Raw genomic sequence first — 16,931 nt, 5'->3', positions numbered from 1 at the left:
TAAAGCTGTAAATTCAACTTGCATCTTGCTAAAACTCAAGGGATTTCGGCGAGCTGTTTAAATAAATATTAGTCATGCTTGAGATAATACATCCTTGGTGGAAAATGTAATTTATAGAGCGATTATTAGTAACAAGTATTTTACATGCCGTTAAATGTTCGCTGCTGCTGACCTTGTCATTTTATACGCTAAATGCTCATTCTCTATAATTGGATGCTTTACAAGAACGGAAGACATTTACTGTTGTGCATCGATTGTGAGTTTGAGGAAAGTAAGTGAAGTTTAACATGATTGAACGGTTCAAGATTTATTCGACAACAGGTGGCTTGAGTGACGTTTAAAGGGTAGGTTACAGATTACAAATGACATTGTATGCTTACATGTCTATCATGTATACCTATGTCCAATCAATAAATGATCTAAATCGCATAAAAAATTTTGGTAAAATATAAAATAAATTCATAGTACAAGTAGATTCAATTTGAAAGTGATACAATCTGATGACTAAAGTAGTGTTGGAATTCTTCGACAGAGAGCGCATCATCACTGAACTGTCCCATAATAAAATTGAGATGAAATGTATGTGGCATCAAACTATTCGTAACGTGATTGGTCGAATATATCATGAGCATGAAAATATATGCAAACGCTATAGTAAGGCGCGCGCTTGCGCGCGCAAATTTGAATTCTAGTCTCTTTAAAAAAGAGTTAATGTTGACGTGTTGTAATAATATTAAAATCATTTCCTTTACTGCCGTAAAAAACTTAGTTAAGATTGACTTTTAGTTTAATCAATTATTAAATTCAAAATATAGTAATTAATGAAAATATTTTTAGAAAAAATGAAAAACTAAAAATCTACAAGAATTTCTATATAGCCTAGTTATCTCGCCATGCATGATAAATTCAGCCCAGATATAAAAATTTGACCGTATCAGAAAATTTCCTCACCTATATTTAATATTTGAGGAACGATTAAATAATTATTTCATCATTACTTCTTTATCGATAGCATCGAATAACATTAACATCCAGTTTTCCACTCAGTGGCAAAACTTCTTGTATAAATGCACAGCAATATCGCAATATTATGCTTACGGGTATGGTAAATTGTAATACAGAGTTAAAATTTACTGATTAATTATCGATGTTGCTTTAGAATATAAATTTCACGACATATTTACTTAACATTTATGATCTGTACCTATTTGAACTAACATGAATAATAAAATAGTAAAACGATAATAGAGTGAAATATTGTTGTATACGTTATATGCTGTATATATATATATATATATATATATATATATATATATATATATATATATATATATATATATATATATATATATATTAATGGAGCAGAGGTATGAAGCAATTTGCAACACCCTCAGTTCTATGGATTGACCTCCATGACTGCCCTTCCCCGTTTGCGCCTTCAAATAGTTGAGTTAATCGATCGATCCCTAGTGTGGAACCGAATATGTAAATCCGTTTGTCAACACCCAACGAATTTGAATATTGGTCTGAAATTTGACGATTGATTTGTCAGAGTACTAACACAATTTACTAGATTGTAGACACCAATGACTTATCACGCATATGCAGTGGTATTGTTATTCGGAATTAGAGATTACTAATAGTTCGAAAATTATTTATTGAACAATAAAATTATGTCGCTGAATAATATCATCATTTTATTATAATAAAAATACAGTTAATAATAATATTAATTCGATAATTCGTTAATCCTTATTACGTAAAATTTTATGAAATTTGTCAATCAATTTTTTTACCTATTACATAAAAAAATTCATCAATTGTTGATCTACAGTTAATTGTAGTCTCATGTCTCAGCAAAAAAATTGTTCTCATTAAATTGATTGGTAATTGTATATTTTATAACAAATGTAACATCTTAATGAATTTGTCATAAAAAAGTTTTAATTTTCTTATTAAAAAGGATGAGAAAAATATAGCGAATTAAATTTCATGACTTTTTCTTCTATTAGTCGAAGTGAAGGCTGTGAGGAGAAGCTTCCAGAAGTTTAATAGAGATTATTACCAAATAATGCATAATTCATAATAAACTAATAATAAAATAAATATGAAGCGTAGTACTAAAGTTTTTTTGGTAGAAAGTTCCACTTTGCAATAGTATTGTGGCAAATAACATAAAAAAAATTACTATTCAACGGCTGAAATGAAAGTAAATTTTTTTTTTTACAAAATGCTATTACATAAATAATGATCAGGATCTCTTAGTTTTCAAAATTTTTCTTTTGTATTTTACTTATATCTCCACTATATTCTGATTATTATACAAAGATGTAAGACGCCATTGGAATTCTTTGTAACTTTATACTTTTAACATCACATACATATATTAAAGAGCTTCTAGCCCTATCGTTTGTGTACTTACAAATTTATCTAAGTGTATCGTCCGATTTCTAATATGTTCAAATTCTCATGCCAATTTTTTAAAATTATTCTACAAATTTATATCAATTTCTTTAATTCGAGTAGGTGATGAAAATAATTTAACGGACATAACCAACCATATAATAAATAACGAGAATTTTTCACACTAAGATATAATTCGTTTATTTGAAAACTTCTAAAATGATATTTGAAGTCAATCGCTTGAACTAATAGGTTTCCGGAAAAGAAAAATCATATGGTCATTGAAAGTAAAAAAGTAAAAGGAAAGAGTAAGAATAAGAAGAAAAATAGAAATAATAAAAATATTTTTGGCAAGTGCTTTCACACTTGAACCTTATAAAATTTTGCCGCGACAATCTTAATAGTACAGACAAGAGAGAAAGCGTCTGCTCTTGTATAGTTGGCTCTCTAAATTAGAGTGCTTGCGGTTATAACTTTCTCTCTTTCTGTGGCTTGCAATCTTTACCGCATCGCCTCTGACTTCCGGCTTGCGAACGAACCATTATTTGAATTATCCTTCTGATTCTTTCTTTCGTCTTCTCACCCCCTTTTTTTTTCTATATACTTATTTTTCTTCTTTCTTTTCACTTCTGAAGAATTTACACAAAAAAAAGTACTTTTAAAAACTTTCTTCTATCTCTTTTCTTGTATCACTAGACCTTTTTTCTTCCAACCTGTAAAATCATATATTTATTCAATTTTAGAGATTCATAATCGTATACTCCTTCGTGTTAAATCTCTTGCAAGGAAATGGTTTAGTGATCATGCGTCCTCTGACGGATATTTTAGACTTTACTTATGGTCAAAATAATTATACATAGGTAAATATGACCATATTAGACCTGATATGGAAATATAAAGTCATATCAAAACATATCAAGCTTGATATATTCTGATATACCCATATAGGATTTAATAGGCCCGGTTTTTATATTAGGCCATATCAGAAAATTTTTTCACGTCCATGGAAGAAAAAATAAATGTTGTCATAAAATATGTGAAAAAATTAAATATCATGTAGTTAAAATGCAATTTTTTACACCGTAAACATTTCTTGTAGCAATGTGCTCAGTACTTAGTGGTAAGTTATAAAAAACAAAAAAATAAGGGTAACTTGTTATTTTAAAAAGTTTATTTTTGCTAAAAAACAACAAAAAGTACAAGTTATCACTTTCAACTAAAGAATATGTACTTTTTTCGACCCTTATGCTCGTCTATCTCAAAGATTCACCCCTAAAACTTTATCTGCTAGTGTCAGTCTTGTAACATTAAAACGAAACTTTCATTCAAACTACATATCTTGTCGTAGCTTCAAACTCAAAACGACTTGAAAAAAACGTTGTATGTATCTCTTGAGACTCGACAGTAACTCATACAGTCAAGAGCATTCCATAGCTAAAATATGGAAGTTATATACGAAAGTTCAACTTTATTTTTACAATTTTTCATTATTTTTTCTTTTTATAAAAATTTTTTTTTCTCTCTTGAAAATCAAAACATCTTCTGTTTTTTATTTTGCACACCTCAATATGATGCTGAAAAGACTAAAATTTATATTTCAATAATAGGAAAGCATTGTATTGAAAATAAAAAATTTCAATTTAAAAAATTCTTGATTTTTAATTGTCAAATACCGCAAATTTCACAAAGGATTGATTGATATATCAAGCTTGCTCGCATTCGTATATTTATTGTCTTCTCTTCACATTCATAGTTAAATGGAAAAAAGCATTCTATGGTGTGCTTCGAGTGAAGAATTTCACGTCGCTCGGGAATTTATTTTTTTTATTTATTTATTTGAGAAAAATATGCCAAGGCAAATGCCAAATGGCAAGATGTATACAAAAAATTTTTTATATAACATAATAACATAGTAACATAGTATCACATAAGAACTATTTAATTTTTGAAAATTTTTAATGAGCAAATAAAGTTTAGTATATAATTTGAGACACAGCAATTTGATTAATGTGACGACATACATAAACAGCCTGATACGTTTGAAATTTAATTTGTCATAACCATCACAGCTTGAGAGAAATTTTTAAAAAATGATGAGAACTTAATGATCTTTCAGTTCAGATTCTAGCAAATAATTAAACATTTTGTTTTTAAAGATTTCTAGACTCTGAGAATTTACAACTTCAGTTGGTAGATCCTTCCACAGACGGATAGTTGAAATAATAAAGGAGTTTTCATAGCTGGATGTGACGTAATTTGGTGTCTTGAAGGTGACCCTATTTTGCCTTTCAGCTATTCTATCAGATCGTCTAATGCTTGGGTCTTCTTCGATGAACATCTCCCTTAAGTATTTCGGCTGTCCTGAGTCAAGTAACTTATAGAAATAACAAGTCAAGTAGTACATTCTTCGTGATTTTATATGCAACCATTTTAATGAATGCCGATATGGTGTGATGTGTTCATCACGTTTGATATTGTATATGAATCTAATAGAGGTATTCATTAGACGCTGCAGTTTGTTATCAAGCCTTTTTGAAGAATCCAGTAAGACAATGGAGCAATAGTCAATGACTGGTAAAACAGTGGCAGTAACTAGCATCTTGCGTATAGGTGAAGACAAAATGTTTTTCCTGTGCTTTAAACTGTTAATCGTAGCATGAACCTTACGCGAAAGCTGAGCCACATGAGTATCCCATGAGAGATCATTCGATAAATGAAGACCAAGATATTTAGTTGTAGAGACGTAGGGGATAATGTGTCCATCAACGATGACTTGTGGAAGCTCACAGTTTTCTAATAATTTTAGTTTACGTTTGCTTCCTAGGATCATAACTTTGGTCTTCGTATAGTTTATTTCAAGACCAGTTTCACGAGCCCAATCAGCAACAGCCTGGGCATCAGACTGTATATGAAAAGAGGCTTCTTTCAATTTAAAGAGTTTAAAATGCAGATAGGCAAATTTGTCATCTGCAAATAATCCATATTTCGAGTGCTTTAAACGTTTTGATACTCCATTTATAACAATTAGGAATAAGATTGGTCCCAGAATAGATCCTTGTGGTACTCCTGATGTTGTGGCAATCTGTCTAGAGGGATGATTTTCAAGATCCACAACTGACTGAGATCTTCCCGTGAGATACGAATGAAACCAAAGAATTGCTTCGGTAGAAAAGCCCATCTCAAACATTGCTATGAATAATATTTTAGGATTTAGGTAGTCGAAAGCCTTTGTGAAATCGAATAATATGAGGAAAGTTAGATCATCTCTGTCAATAGCTAGACGTATATCATCAGTTAACTTTAGTAGTGAGGCTTGAGTGCTGTGATATTTGCGGAAACCTGATTGGTGTTTGTCTAGTAAATCATTTTTTCGAGGTAACTGACTACCTGATTTGCAACGATACGCTCGAACACTTTAGCTAGATGAGGTAGATTTGCTATGGGCCTAGTATCTGACAATGACTTTGGTGATGTCGGTTTATTTAAAGGAACAATGAAGACTGTTTTCCAAGTATCTGGAAACAGGCATGTGTTCAATGAACAATTAAAGATCGACATAAGAAAGAGAGATATTTGTGATATGTGGTCTCTTAGCCATCTCAAATCTAAACCATCTGGACTTTTACCTTTTGATTTTTGTAATGTTGATTTGAGGCTTATAGTAACATCAACAATATCTATGTTTGACCAACTAAAACTGCAATTTACATTCTTTACATGATGCAGGTGTAGATCTTCAATAAACTCTCGAGTACATAAAGGATGCTTAGTTAAGGTATTTGAATAAAACAAATTTAATTCATCAGCATCAAAATGATCTAATGGAGATGATTTCTTATCTTTAATAATGCCCAGCCGTTTCAACTTGGTCCAGATGTTTGTTCCTTGAGATTCATCTTCTAAGACATTTCTGAGATATTTGTCACGCGCATTGTTCAATTTAGTTTTTAATTCTTTTCTTTTTATTTTATAAAGAGTAAGTAGGTGTGAATTTCCAGTTCTGCGAGCTCGTTTATATAGAGCATCGCGAGTATGGAAATCGGTTTTTAGTTCATAAGTTATCCATGGACTTGCTTTACGTTTCAAGGTCCTTTTATTTATTGGAGCAAAAAAATCCAATGTATCAATAACTGAATCTGAAAAGTAGGCTACAAGTTCATTTGGATCTGACATCACACTACTTGAATTTGGCTGAATTAATTTGGTCCTCAGCATTTCAGCTAAGGCTTGATGATCACAGTGTCTGAAATCTCGAAAACTAACAGATTTATTAGCATTTTCTACTGTCTTCAGATTATAGTCACATTGGAGATAATCATGACCTCCTATAAACGGTGACAATGATTTTGAAAAATTTCCCAGCTTCTCCTGACCATCTATGATAATCACATCTAACCATGAATCGGTTACAGATGTGTGGTAAGTTGAATCAAAAGGCACATTGAAAAGAGAAGACTCTGTGATGAATGATTTAAGATGAACTGATGCTCTGTCCGACTTTAACAAGTTGCAATTTAGATCACCCATAATCACAATATTTTTGAAATGTGGATAGAATTTTCCGAATTCAACGAAGAAGTTGTTTAGTAGATCACCTTGTGGCCGTCTGTAAATAGAAGATACAAATACATGCGTCTTTAAAGGTAAGGTAATGTCAAGCAGTATAAATTCTGGATTGTTGAGTAGATTAACTTCAGAAATATAGAGTACTTTGGATTTTAATGAATTTAGAATGAAACATGCTGCACCGCCTCCTCTGACGTAACGACCGGAGTCGTCTACAAGTCCTCGATCTCGACGAATGATAGTATAATTTTTTAGTGAGATGGAAATGTCAGGATTTAGCCAAGTCTCAGCCACTGTGATAATATGAGGTTTTATTTCTGCAACCAAGAGTTCGAATTTTGCGGAGTGAGCTAGATAACTATTTATATTTAAGGTGAGAAGTCTAAGAGTGGTAATAGGAGAGCTGTGCTGTTCCGTTAGTGGCTATTCGAGTTTGTCTAGATCATACTCTGATCTTATTTGAATTTTTTCAGAGTCATCATTCTTTTTGACGTAAATTGTACTCTTGTGGACCCAAGCATATTTGTATTTTACAGCTCTAACTTTAGCCTTTGCAAGGTTTAGCAGTTTAAACGTATCAGCATGTAGAAACTCGTTTATGAATATTTGATTTTCTGTTTGTATGTTAAAGATATTTTTAGCAAATAATTTGTTTGAACGGCGCTTTACTTCAACAATGTGATCTCGTACTTACGTAGACTTCATTTGTAAGATGAATGAATGTGAAACTTGACTTAAAACCGATCCACTGGGCTTTCTTATTCTATGCAATGTCCTGATACTTAGAATATCATTTTCAAGATTGGAAATAGTCAATTTTTCAAAGATTTGATGAACAATTTCAGCTGATGAAGAGTTTGTGATGACCTGATCTGGAATTCCTGATATTAGAAGCTCAGAGGTATGCGAATTTCTAGATACAAGAGGTAAACTGTGATCAGTTCCAATAGAATCAAGTGCAGATTGCAAGACGGCAATTTGGGCCGCATTATCTGCACTCAATTTAGAGTTTGTAGATATTTCGTCTGTCAATTTCTGGATCTCTGTTACTGATGATTTCTGAGTACTGATTACTTTGGTTAGCGACTCTTTAATACTAGAGACATCAGTGCTTAGTTCCTTTACTTTGGTAGTATTTAAATTTAGATTCATGACAAGATTTTTTATTTGTTCACTATGACTTTCCAAGTTTGTGGAGACTTGCTGGATGCTGAGGCTGTTTCTGTATGACATATCTAGCAATAGGTTCATCTTATCATCCATATTGAGATTGGACCAATCTGGCTTGTTTACAGTATTGCTGGTTAAAGTGCTAGATGAAGTGGATATTGTAAATTCAACATTAGTGGTAGCTGAAGTAGTTGCTTGCGGAATAACACCACTTGGATGCAAATACAGAATCTTCGCCCATTTCGATTATTGGGGGTGTCATTGGTGATGAGTTTATTGACTTGTATTCTGATAGTGAAGACCGACGGCGTAATGGGAGGGATAAAGGCTTGCTTATACTCGACTTTTAAACTAACGGTTCTGGTAGCACTGAAGATTGATTTAAAGATTTTTCACAACAATGACCTGGCTTTTTATTTTTTAGGACTTTCTTTAGGCAGCTGTGGTGATAAGAACTTTTACAAGTACTACACGTTAGATATATTTGAGCAACTCTCTTACACCTAGCACATTTCATAACAAATTTTATAAAAAACAACAATCAACAATGGATCCGTATTATCTAATTTGAAAGTGATGATAATTTAGGTTTCCTGGTAAAATAGAGATATTATCATAATAGCGTCAGCAGGCTCCACCTATCTGCAGTGCAAGACACCGTCTAGATCAATGAGGAAGATAGAACACGATTTGCGTCTATAGTAACTCCACGTTGCAAAATCTAATTTCACGTCAATCAATTCACTCTAACCTCATTCTTCAAATCTTAAATTTTAGATAATAAATAATTTCATCCACTCTGAACCAAATATGAAGACTTTTAGCAACCTGAGTAGGCTGCAGTATAGAGCATGCAACAAAATTTGCAACAAAAAAGCCCGAGGGCAATTAAGGCAGAAAAATTGTTCTAAATTAAGAGCGAGAAAATATACGTGATAGCAGTACTTACGTGACACTAGTCGCTCGGGAATTTAGCTTGTATCGATATATTAAACATATCAATCGAAATGATTTTTAATCTTATGTAATTTTTTTATTGGAATCCGCAAAAAAAGCCGTCAGCTCTGTTTAAGTTGATCAGCAAACTTTAAAGTTCAATAAGTTGAGCGCGTAAAACTTTAAAATTGGATTTCTCTTTAGCTAGTAGAGCAAAATATAAAGTGACAATGTGGGGTTACCTCTGGGAAAATAGGGTGCTTGTACATACCTATATATACTCTCTAAGTTTCGACGTACGCCAGATGAGTCCATTGAATCTATATACGAGTTTAACCGACCATACAAATGTATACATAAATGAGTTGCTTATGAATTTCAACGAATTTAATTTCAAAACTAATTAATGCTTTAAGCTTTCACTATTTTCGTTTCAGTATTAATATTGAAAATCAACTAATCTTGTACATTTATTATTACTATGGGTATTTATTAATTATTATTATTTTTTTATTTTAAAATTGAAAGACAAGTAATCTTGCCTGTACGTTTATTAATTATTAGTTAAGTTTAAGTTTTTTTTCTTTGTGGTGTATTTTATAAAGTTTCCTCGGATTGCAGAATCTTGAACTTTTCTTGAAATACTTTTAAATCGTTATCAGATAATAAGAACTACATTAATCACGTCACGATGCACTTAGTGAGTTTAGTTGAAAAAGAATAAAAGTTGAGAAATAAATGTCTATTAGATAGTAAGATAATCCAATTTACGTCCGTTCAGTACAGCATATTGAAAATATTTTTTTGATACTGAAGTTCGATCACTGTCACTCCCTTCTTTTAAAGATATATATCAATATAAAAAAACATTCGTGCATTAACTGTTTATTTATGATTTTTTAAAATTTTTGTCTCACTGCAAAAACTATTACAATTTCTAACTATTTTTAAAAATTGTTAGATGACGATTATTTCTGTAATAATTGACAAATCTATAAAAAATATGAGGAAATTTGAAAATAATTTTTTATGGAACGGATCAATTTAAGGTGATATCAATTAAGGAATATAAGTAAGCTTCAATAATTGCAAGCACGAACCGACCTACATCACACAAGTTATACAAACGTTTGCAAGAAGGAAGAAGGATAACTGTACACTGGGTCTGATTACTGTGATTGCCACTACCCGTAAATGTCAATTTAGGAGTAATTCAAAGGGCTTTGATCATTCAACTCTTCACAGTCATGCTCTATGTGATATGCATGGTTGATAAATTTTTATCTAACTCAATAAACTCTTCAATTTCAGAATGAAAAAGTTTTATTACCTGGTGTATATTTTTATTTGAATTTCTTCTATTAAACATTTTATTAAAAATTAACTAAAAATCTTTTTGATATTTATTTTTTCTAAAGACTGGTTTTATAATACCAGTCTATATTAGACTGGTATTAAACTGGAAAGTCAATAAAAACTAAAAATATAAATTATTAATATCATTTTAATACCAAAAAATTGCTAATATTATTGTTCCTATGAAAACATTTTCTGATATGGCCGACATAGCTTCATAAATCTATATATAGTTGTTGTGTCGTCATATGGAAAATCTCCGACAGAGAGCGCATAATTGCTGAATCGTTTTCTTGCAAGAGATTTAAGTTTAAGGTGTTGAGTCATGTTATAAAAATCATGTTTTTTACTTTCCTACGGAGAAAAAAAAATGTAATAAATTATTCATTTATTTTCAATCATATAGGTGATATACTTATACACAACCAGATTAGGCTATGTAAGGTCATATCAGGAAATTTTTAACTGGTTATTAAATAATGAACTATTTTTTTCAAGGAATCGTCATTAGTAGTCACTTTCATTTGAATAAATGCTTTTAAACCGCTATTATTCATAAATGCAAAAGTAAATTTTTATCATGTCAACTGTAAATAATAATGCGGCAATTTATATTGTATTAAATTAAAACAATCCAACAGATTAGCTGAAAATCTCAAGCTCATATTTATAGTATTTACATTCGTTTCGTTAAATTTAATTACGGGATAGTAAAGTCCAGAATGAAATAAATCTCATTTTAATACTTTTCATTTCTTAAAATTCGTCGTTTTTTCGACACAATCAGTTTATTTTATTCTTCTTTTCAATCTAAAAATTTTAAATAAAGTATGAGATATGAAATGAAGAAAATATTGATTATTTTATAATAAAATAATGTTTCTGTTATTTGAATGACAATTCATTTATTATTTACAACTCGATTATAATCAATCATAAGCAGAGCAGAGTGATATTTATGACTATAAAAATACGAAAGTGTCTACGAGAATAAAGATAGAAGAGATGGATCCTAAGTTTTTTTTTTTTTTTTATTTTGTCAGCAAAGAATACTAAGCTGATGAAAGATTTAGTATGCTGAATGTGGAAATAGGGGAAAAGAATCATACATATGATACTTGACAGTGACTAATTACACGGAATATGTAATTTATTTAATCAACGAGTAGATCCAGTAATTTATTCGTTTATATACTATTTAGTTTTTTTATTCCAAAATAAATTAAAAATACAATTTTTTTCTGGATAAATTATAAAACTACTGGTAAGAAACAAAAAATTGACATTTAAAAATTTTGAAATTTTCAGACTCTCACTACTTCTCCTTCAAATAACTTTTGAAGGCGTCAAGATATTTGATTTATGTGAAATGTATCTAAAAGATAAGAAATTAAGCTTCAATTTACATGTCTACATGTTTTTCTAAATTAAAAAATATCCATCTTAAGATCATTTTTAAGAAATTTCACTCTTGCAGTCGTGTTGTCCATAGAAATGAAATAAAATGAAGTAAATTTCGATTTCGGATGCTGAATGGCCTTTTTAATAGTATATTACACGCCAATATACGGGACTTTGAATACTTCTTCAACAAAAGCTACTAAGTGTCGATAATAAATAGTCCTCATGGAGAACAAGTATAGACTGATGTGAGATTGAACAACTGATTCTTCAATTACATTGAGGTGGAAGAATAATTTACTTAGCTGAAAGAACGAACAATTAATTAAGAACTCAAGTGCGTTGGCTAGTGTAGAAACAGAAGCAATATAAGGCACTTTTTACTCTTTTGTCAATTATAGTTTTCTTTTTCACGTTGCTACGATTAACTCGTTCTTTGTTGATATTTGAGTAGAAACGGATCTCAATGTACCTCCATAATTTAATTATTTCATTTTGAATTTAAATGATTGTTCCACTCAATTATTTTTTACCAGTTAGTTTGGTTTTCATTGTTTGAATTTTAATTTAATTTACTCAGAAAGAAAAACTCACATGTGAATTTTTGCTAAAAATTTATTTTACTGTGGATTTATCCAACCATTTATTGATGTTATAATAACGTAAGAAAATGTTAAATGATTTAATAACTCTTTCAATGTAGATTTCAGACTTTAGTTCCAACTCTTCCCTTGGAAAGTCTAAAAACACGAATACAACATTTTTTTATCGCTCTTTTGTTTCAATACTACTTTTTCTACGAAAAGAACTTTATGTTCAACTAATTTAATCGCGTCGTAAAGAAAGTATGAAAGTTATAATATTTTTTTACTGCTTAAATTACTCTGATAATACAAATTTTGTTATAAAGAGTCAATTATATGAATGAATAATTGAATATTTATTTACCAACATCCAAGTTATAATTGGCTCATTTATAAATGGTTAGTAAAGTTTGTGAATAATGTTTGGATCAATTTTATACTTCTTAATGTACCATTAATAATGGTACTTAAAATGTATTCAAAACTTTACAAGCAATTCTTGTACTTTAAGTAATCAGTTGTACTTCATTGAATAAAATAAAATTCGATTTAATAACCAATAAATGAATAAAATCAATTCATAACAACTTTTTATAGATTCACATCCGATTAAAAAAATTTTCTACGGCACATAAATCGTTTTTTATTCATAGAAAGTTAAAATTAATCAATATTCACTTCAAGCGACATAACATAAATATAAATAGTATGGAAATGAAAGTTAAGCACATCGAATTTGCTGAGAGGAAATAGCTCGATGTTGCGAAGATAGAAATTGGTTTGGTACATACATGTATATAGAATATAGATAATATAAGAGTAAGTATTGAAATCAATATAGACGTTATATCGAGTACATTCGGGGATGCCTTTAGAGGATATATATCTGTTGAATTTTGATTGCTATTTATTGTTGTTATTACCGATCGATCGATTTATGTAAATGAAATATTTAACAGTTTGACAAGATTCAAAAGTACAAAAATGATAGAATAACGTAAAGCCAAAAATAACGAATTTAACAATGGACATTGTTTGAAATAATCTTGACATCTAAGTCGAGCACTCTTCGACATAGCTTGAATAATTCAATCGGATTTTTCCAAGCTCCTGTCTGGTCTTTGTTTTTCTCTTTACTCTCTTTATCTTCCTATTCTCAGTGTTCAGTGTACTTGGGAAAGTGAAAGAGAGAAATGAATTTTTCTCAAGAACACTATCTAGACAGACACTTTTTGATGCTTCTCTTCATCCTTTCTCTTTCGATATAAGAAAGCTTCCGAGGTGACACATCGGTCTTGAATGATTCGGAAAAAAAATTATGTGAAGTATGAATTTGGTGGAATGGAAAAAAAATATAATCTTTTAATGTCATATCTACCGACTTCAAAACGTTTGAATAATTAGAAAATTCAAACACGCATCAAGGACCGATGACAATACAAAAATTTAATAACTTTAATCAAGTGTTCTATTGAGGATTACCAGGATAAAAAAGTTGAAAAAAAATCTAGTTTAAAAATCTGGAAAAAAAAACGCTTTAAAAAAAAAAACTGATATTAAAAATTACAAAATAATTGTTTTTGAATGATTTTCAACAAACTTAAAATAAAAATTAATTTTCACAAAGTAAAATTATCATAACTGATATAAATTACGTTAAAAACCGTATCTTAAGGGTTATTTTTTGAAAATATTTTTAAATTTCAGCAAATCACAGCCGTAGAAATGTGGTAATTTTGTAAATTTTCAAAAAGCAATTTCAATATTAATAATTAATCATTTATCCACAAAAACATTTGAAGAGGGATATGAATCGTACAAATCGCTTTTAAAAACATTCGACAACCTAGTTTTAAAAATTCGAAAAATTAAAAATCCGCTATAGCCATCATGACCACGATGCAAAACTCCAATTCCCCCCAAAGGAAATTCAGGATCACCATCAACATCTTGAGCGTCAAAAAACGGTACTGTTGATTGTCCAGCGTCTTTTATCAAATCCGAAGTTTGAAACTTTACGAAATCGCCATCTGTCCAGTAGATATTGTTCTTTGACGATTTAGTCGATAAATCTGGATACCTCAGGTCCAATTCATAATCATATCTAAAAATAACATTGCTGAATTGAGTCGCGAGTTAATCAACCGAACATAATTGGTAGATAGAACTTACCTCCATACATCGCAGTCTGTACTTATCCATTTTGTTTGATTATCTTTAATTAATCTGCCCTCAAAATAACCCTGTTGAAAAACTCCAATAAGATCCCATCAAAAGGGACAAAATCCACGTAGAAATCAATCAAATTTATGGGTTTCTAAGTGGCTTTTGTCGCTTTTGATGGGATCTTATCGAAATTTTAAACAGGGAATCAAAAGGAGTAACACGAATCCGCAGCTGTAGCGAACTACTATAGGATTCTTGTGACGAAGTTACTTGGAAAAACTGAAATGCGACACCCGTGATCACGAAACCACTTGGTGCACGTACGTCTTCTAATCTTATCTGATCTGGGAACCCGTAGTCAACGTTTTCTTTGAGAAAAGTTTGAGTACCATTATCATTTTTGACGAAGAAACTACCAATGGTTTCATTGTAGTGAAAATTTTCCAGTTCTTTCCATTCTGATTGTTCTGTTAATCCTAAAGGTTTCAATTTAGCTTCTTTTATTTGCACGTGGATCATGTTGTTTTTTTTCATGAACCTCACACCTACGACAATCCTGTACAAAAAAAAAAAAAATTTTTAAATTAGCTCAATTACCTAAAATTTATTGACTACAGGCAAAAAGACTATTAGACTAAAAAAAAATCCTATTTAATTCAAGAAAAATATTTTCTTCGAAAAAATCAGTTTTCTTCATTCAAGAAATTCACTCGTAAATTATCAAGAACGAAAAACTTATGGATGAAGAGAATTTCACTCAAGAATTTTTTTCTCTTGTGTTTTTTGATGAAGAATTTAATTGTACCGATCGAAGATAATTATATAACTTCAATCAAATTTGTCTTATTCCAAGAAAACAGTTTTTAAGATAATAATTTCGAATCAAGACTGCCGATTTTTTCTGAAATAATTTTTTGGGTTAAGAAAATTCCTCTTGAATGAAGTAGTTTTTTTTTTTTTTTTCTTCAATATAGATATTAGTATACTAACATATTTTTCTCGATATCAGTAAGCTGTTCTCGAAAACTGACAAATAGTACATCATCGTCTCTCGACAATTTTTTTTTTACGCAGGTACACAGGCAATAATCACACGAAAAAAAGTTTGATGACAGAATACTGGACACTGTTTTAACTGTTTTAACAGGCGTTTTACATTCAGTACTATTGTCACCGTAGACTCATCCTTCGCTATTTTTGAACCACTGATATTTTCGTCCCGATTGATCATTGTCCGGCTAAATTATAAATAATTACGTTGTTGCTATAATTTTATTCTATCCAAGTAATAAAATTTTTTTGTAATAATTATAATTAATATAAAGTAATTACCATTTCACATATCTCGAAACTTTTGCCAACATATTGACACCTTTGATATCCTTGACACATCGTTAAATTCATAGAATTTTGAATAGTTTCTGTATCACAATTGTGTCTGCAAGATTTATGGATATCGAGATCTTCCTCTTTTACTATTGAAACTTGTATCATTCTAGTCAACTCGTAATATTTTGCTTCAATGCCTAAGTAAAAAAAATAACTCATTTATCAATTAATATTTCGGCTAAGTTAAAAGTTATATTTTATATTTACTGTTATCGTAATTTGGTGGGTCGCATCTGTAAAGGTCGGTTAAATCTCCCGGTGATTCTTCATCAAATGATTTTATATAACTCTGCAATCTATTTATCATGATAAATTCATCCATCTTGGTAGGTATCAGATTCTCTATTGAAGTAAACGTTAGCCAAATGAATAAGGAATTATTAACTACACTGTTAAAAATTTCTATTGTATTTTTACAAAAAATGTGTTGGAAGTAATTACGCACCACGATTTAGTAATTTTAAAACTCAGTTTTGTAAATTTACTATACTATTTAGTGTAATTTAATATAAGAAAATTACAACATATTTGTTGAAATTTACTAAACTTTCACTGAAAAAAAGTTTAGTAAAATTCCTAACACGTATTGTAATTTTACTACTCAAATGATACCCAAGATGTTTAGTAATTTTAGAATGAAGTATTCTACTTATTTAGAAGTATTTAGAAGTATTATACTTATACTATGCATTCATTCCATCTATATTTAAGAATATTACAGAAAATTTGTAGTAAATTTACTAACTATTTACCAAAAATTGATGAAAATTACTCAACATTTGTTGTAATTTTACTAAAAATTTATCCAAAATTTTTTTAGTAATATTGCAATATAAATGTTGTAATTTAGCTCAATAAATAAATATTAAAAATGTGTGGTAATTATAAAATACTGTATTTTAACTATACTGAATTCATTTTGCTTAAATTTCGGAAAATTATAAAATATTTGTACAGTCG

General features: G+C 30.0%; 3 protein-coding genes across 3 annotated transcripts in view; all 3 read right to left on the bottom strand.

Moving 5' to 3' along the window:
• The window catches only part of Nlg-5 (neuroligin 5), a 122,539-nt gene extending 112,136 nt beyond the window's left edge, over window positions 1–10,403 (bottom strand). The window contains exon 1 of the mRNA XM_074248489.1: window positions 9,347–10,403. The gene's annotated coding sequence lies outside the window, so the exon portion shown is untranslated. The remainder of the gene's footprint in view (window positions 1–9,346) is intronic.
• LOC141530331 (uncharacterized) lies at window positions 5,758–6,930 on the bottom strand. Its single transcript, XM_074247373.1, has one exon. It carries the CDS (start codon window positions 6,928–6,930, stop codon window positions 5,758–5,760), a length of 1,173 nt encoding a protein of 390 aa, XP_074103474.1.
• Window positions 10,404–14,192: 3,789 nt separating the features above from the next.
• Window positions 14,193–16,293, bottom strand: LOC141530330 (uncharacterized). The gene is made up of 6 exons (XM_074247372.1): window positions 16,179–16,293; window positions 15,915–16,108; window positions 15,180–15,193; window positions 14,853–15,138; window positions 14,589–14,659; window positions 14,193–14,520 (listed from the first exon to the last, which is right to left on the bottom strand). Exons 1-6 carry the CDS (start codon window positions 16,291–16,293, stop codon window positions 14,193–14,195), a joined length of 1,008 nt encoding a protein of 335 aa, XP_074103473.1.
• Between the last annotated feature and the right edge of the window lie 638 nt (window positions 16,294–16,931).

Source organism: Cotesia typhae, unplaced genomic scaffold (genome assembly GCF_013202065.1).
Source record: "Cotesia typhae breed Kobodo isofemale line unplaced genomic scaffold, CoteBio_Ctyphae contig_5, whole genome shotgun sequence".
Taxonomy (NCBI): Eukaryota; Metazoa; Arthropoda; class Insecta; order Hymenoptera; family Braconidae; genus Cotesia; species Cotesia typhae.
Note: the sequence above shows the minus strand (reverse complement) of the source record. Positions and strands in the feature narration are given on the sequence as shown.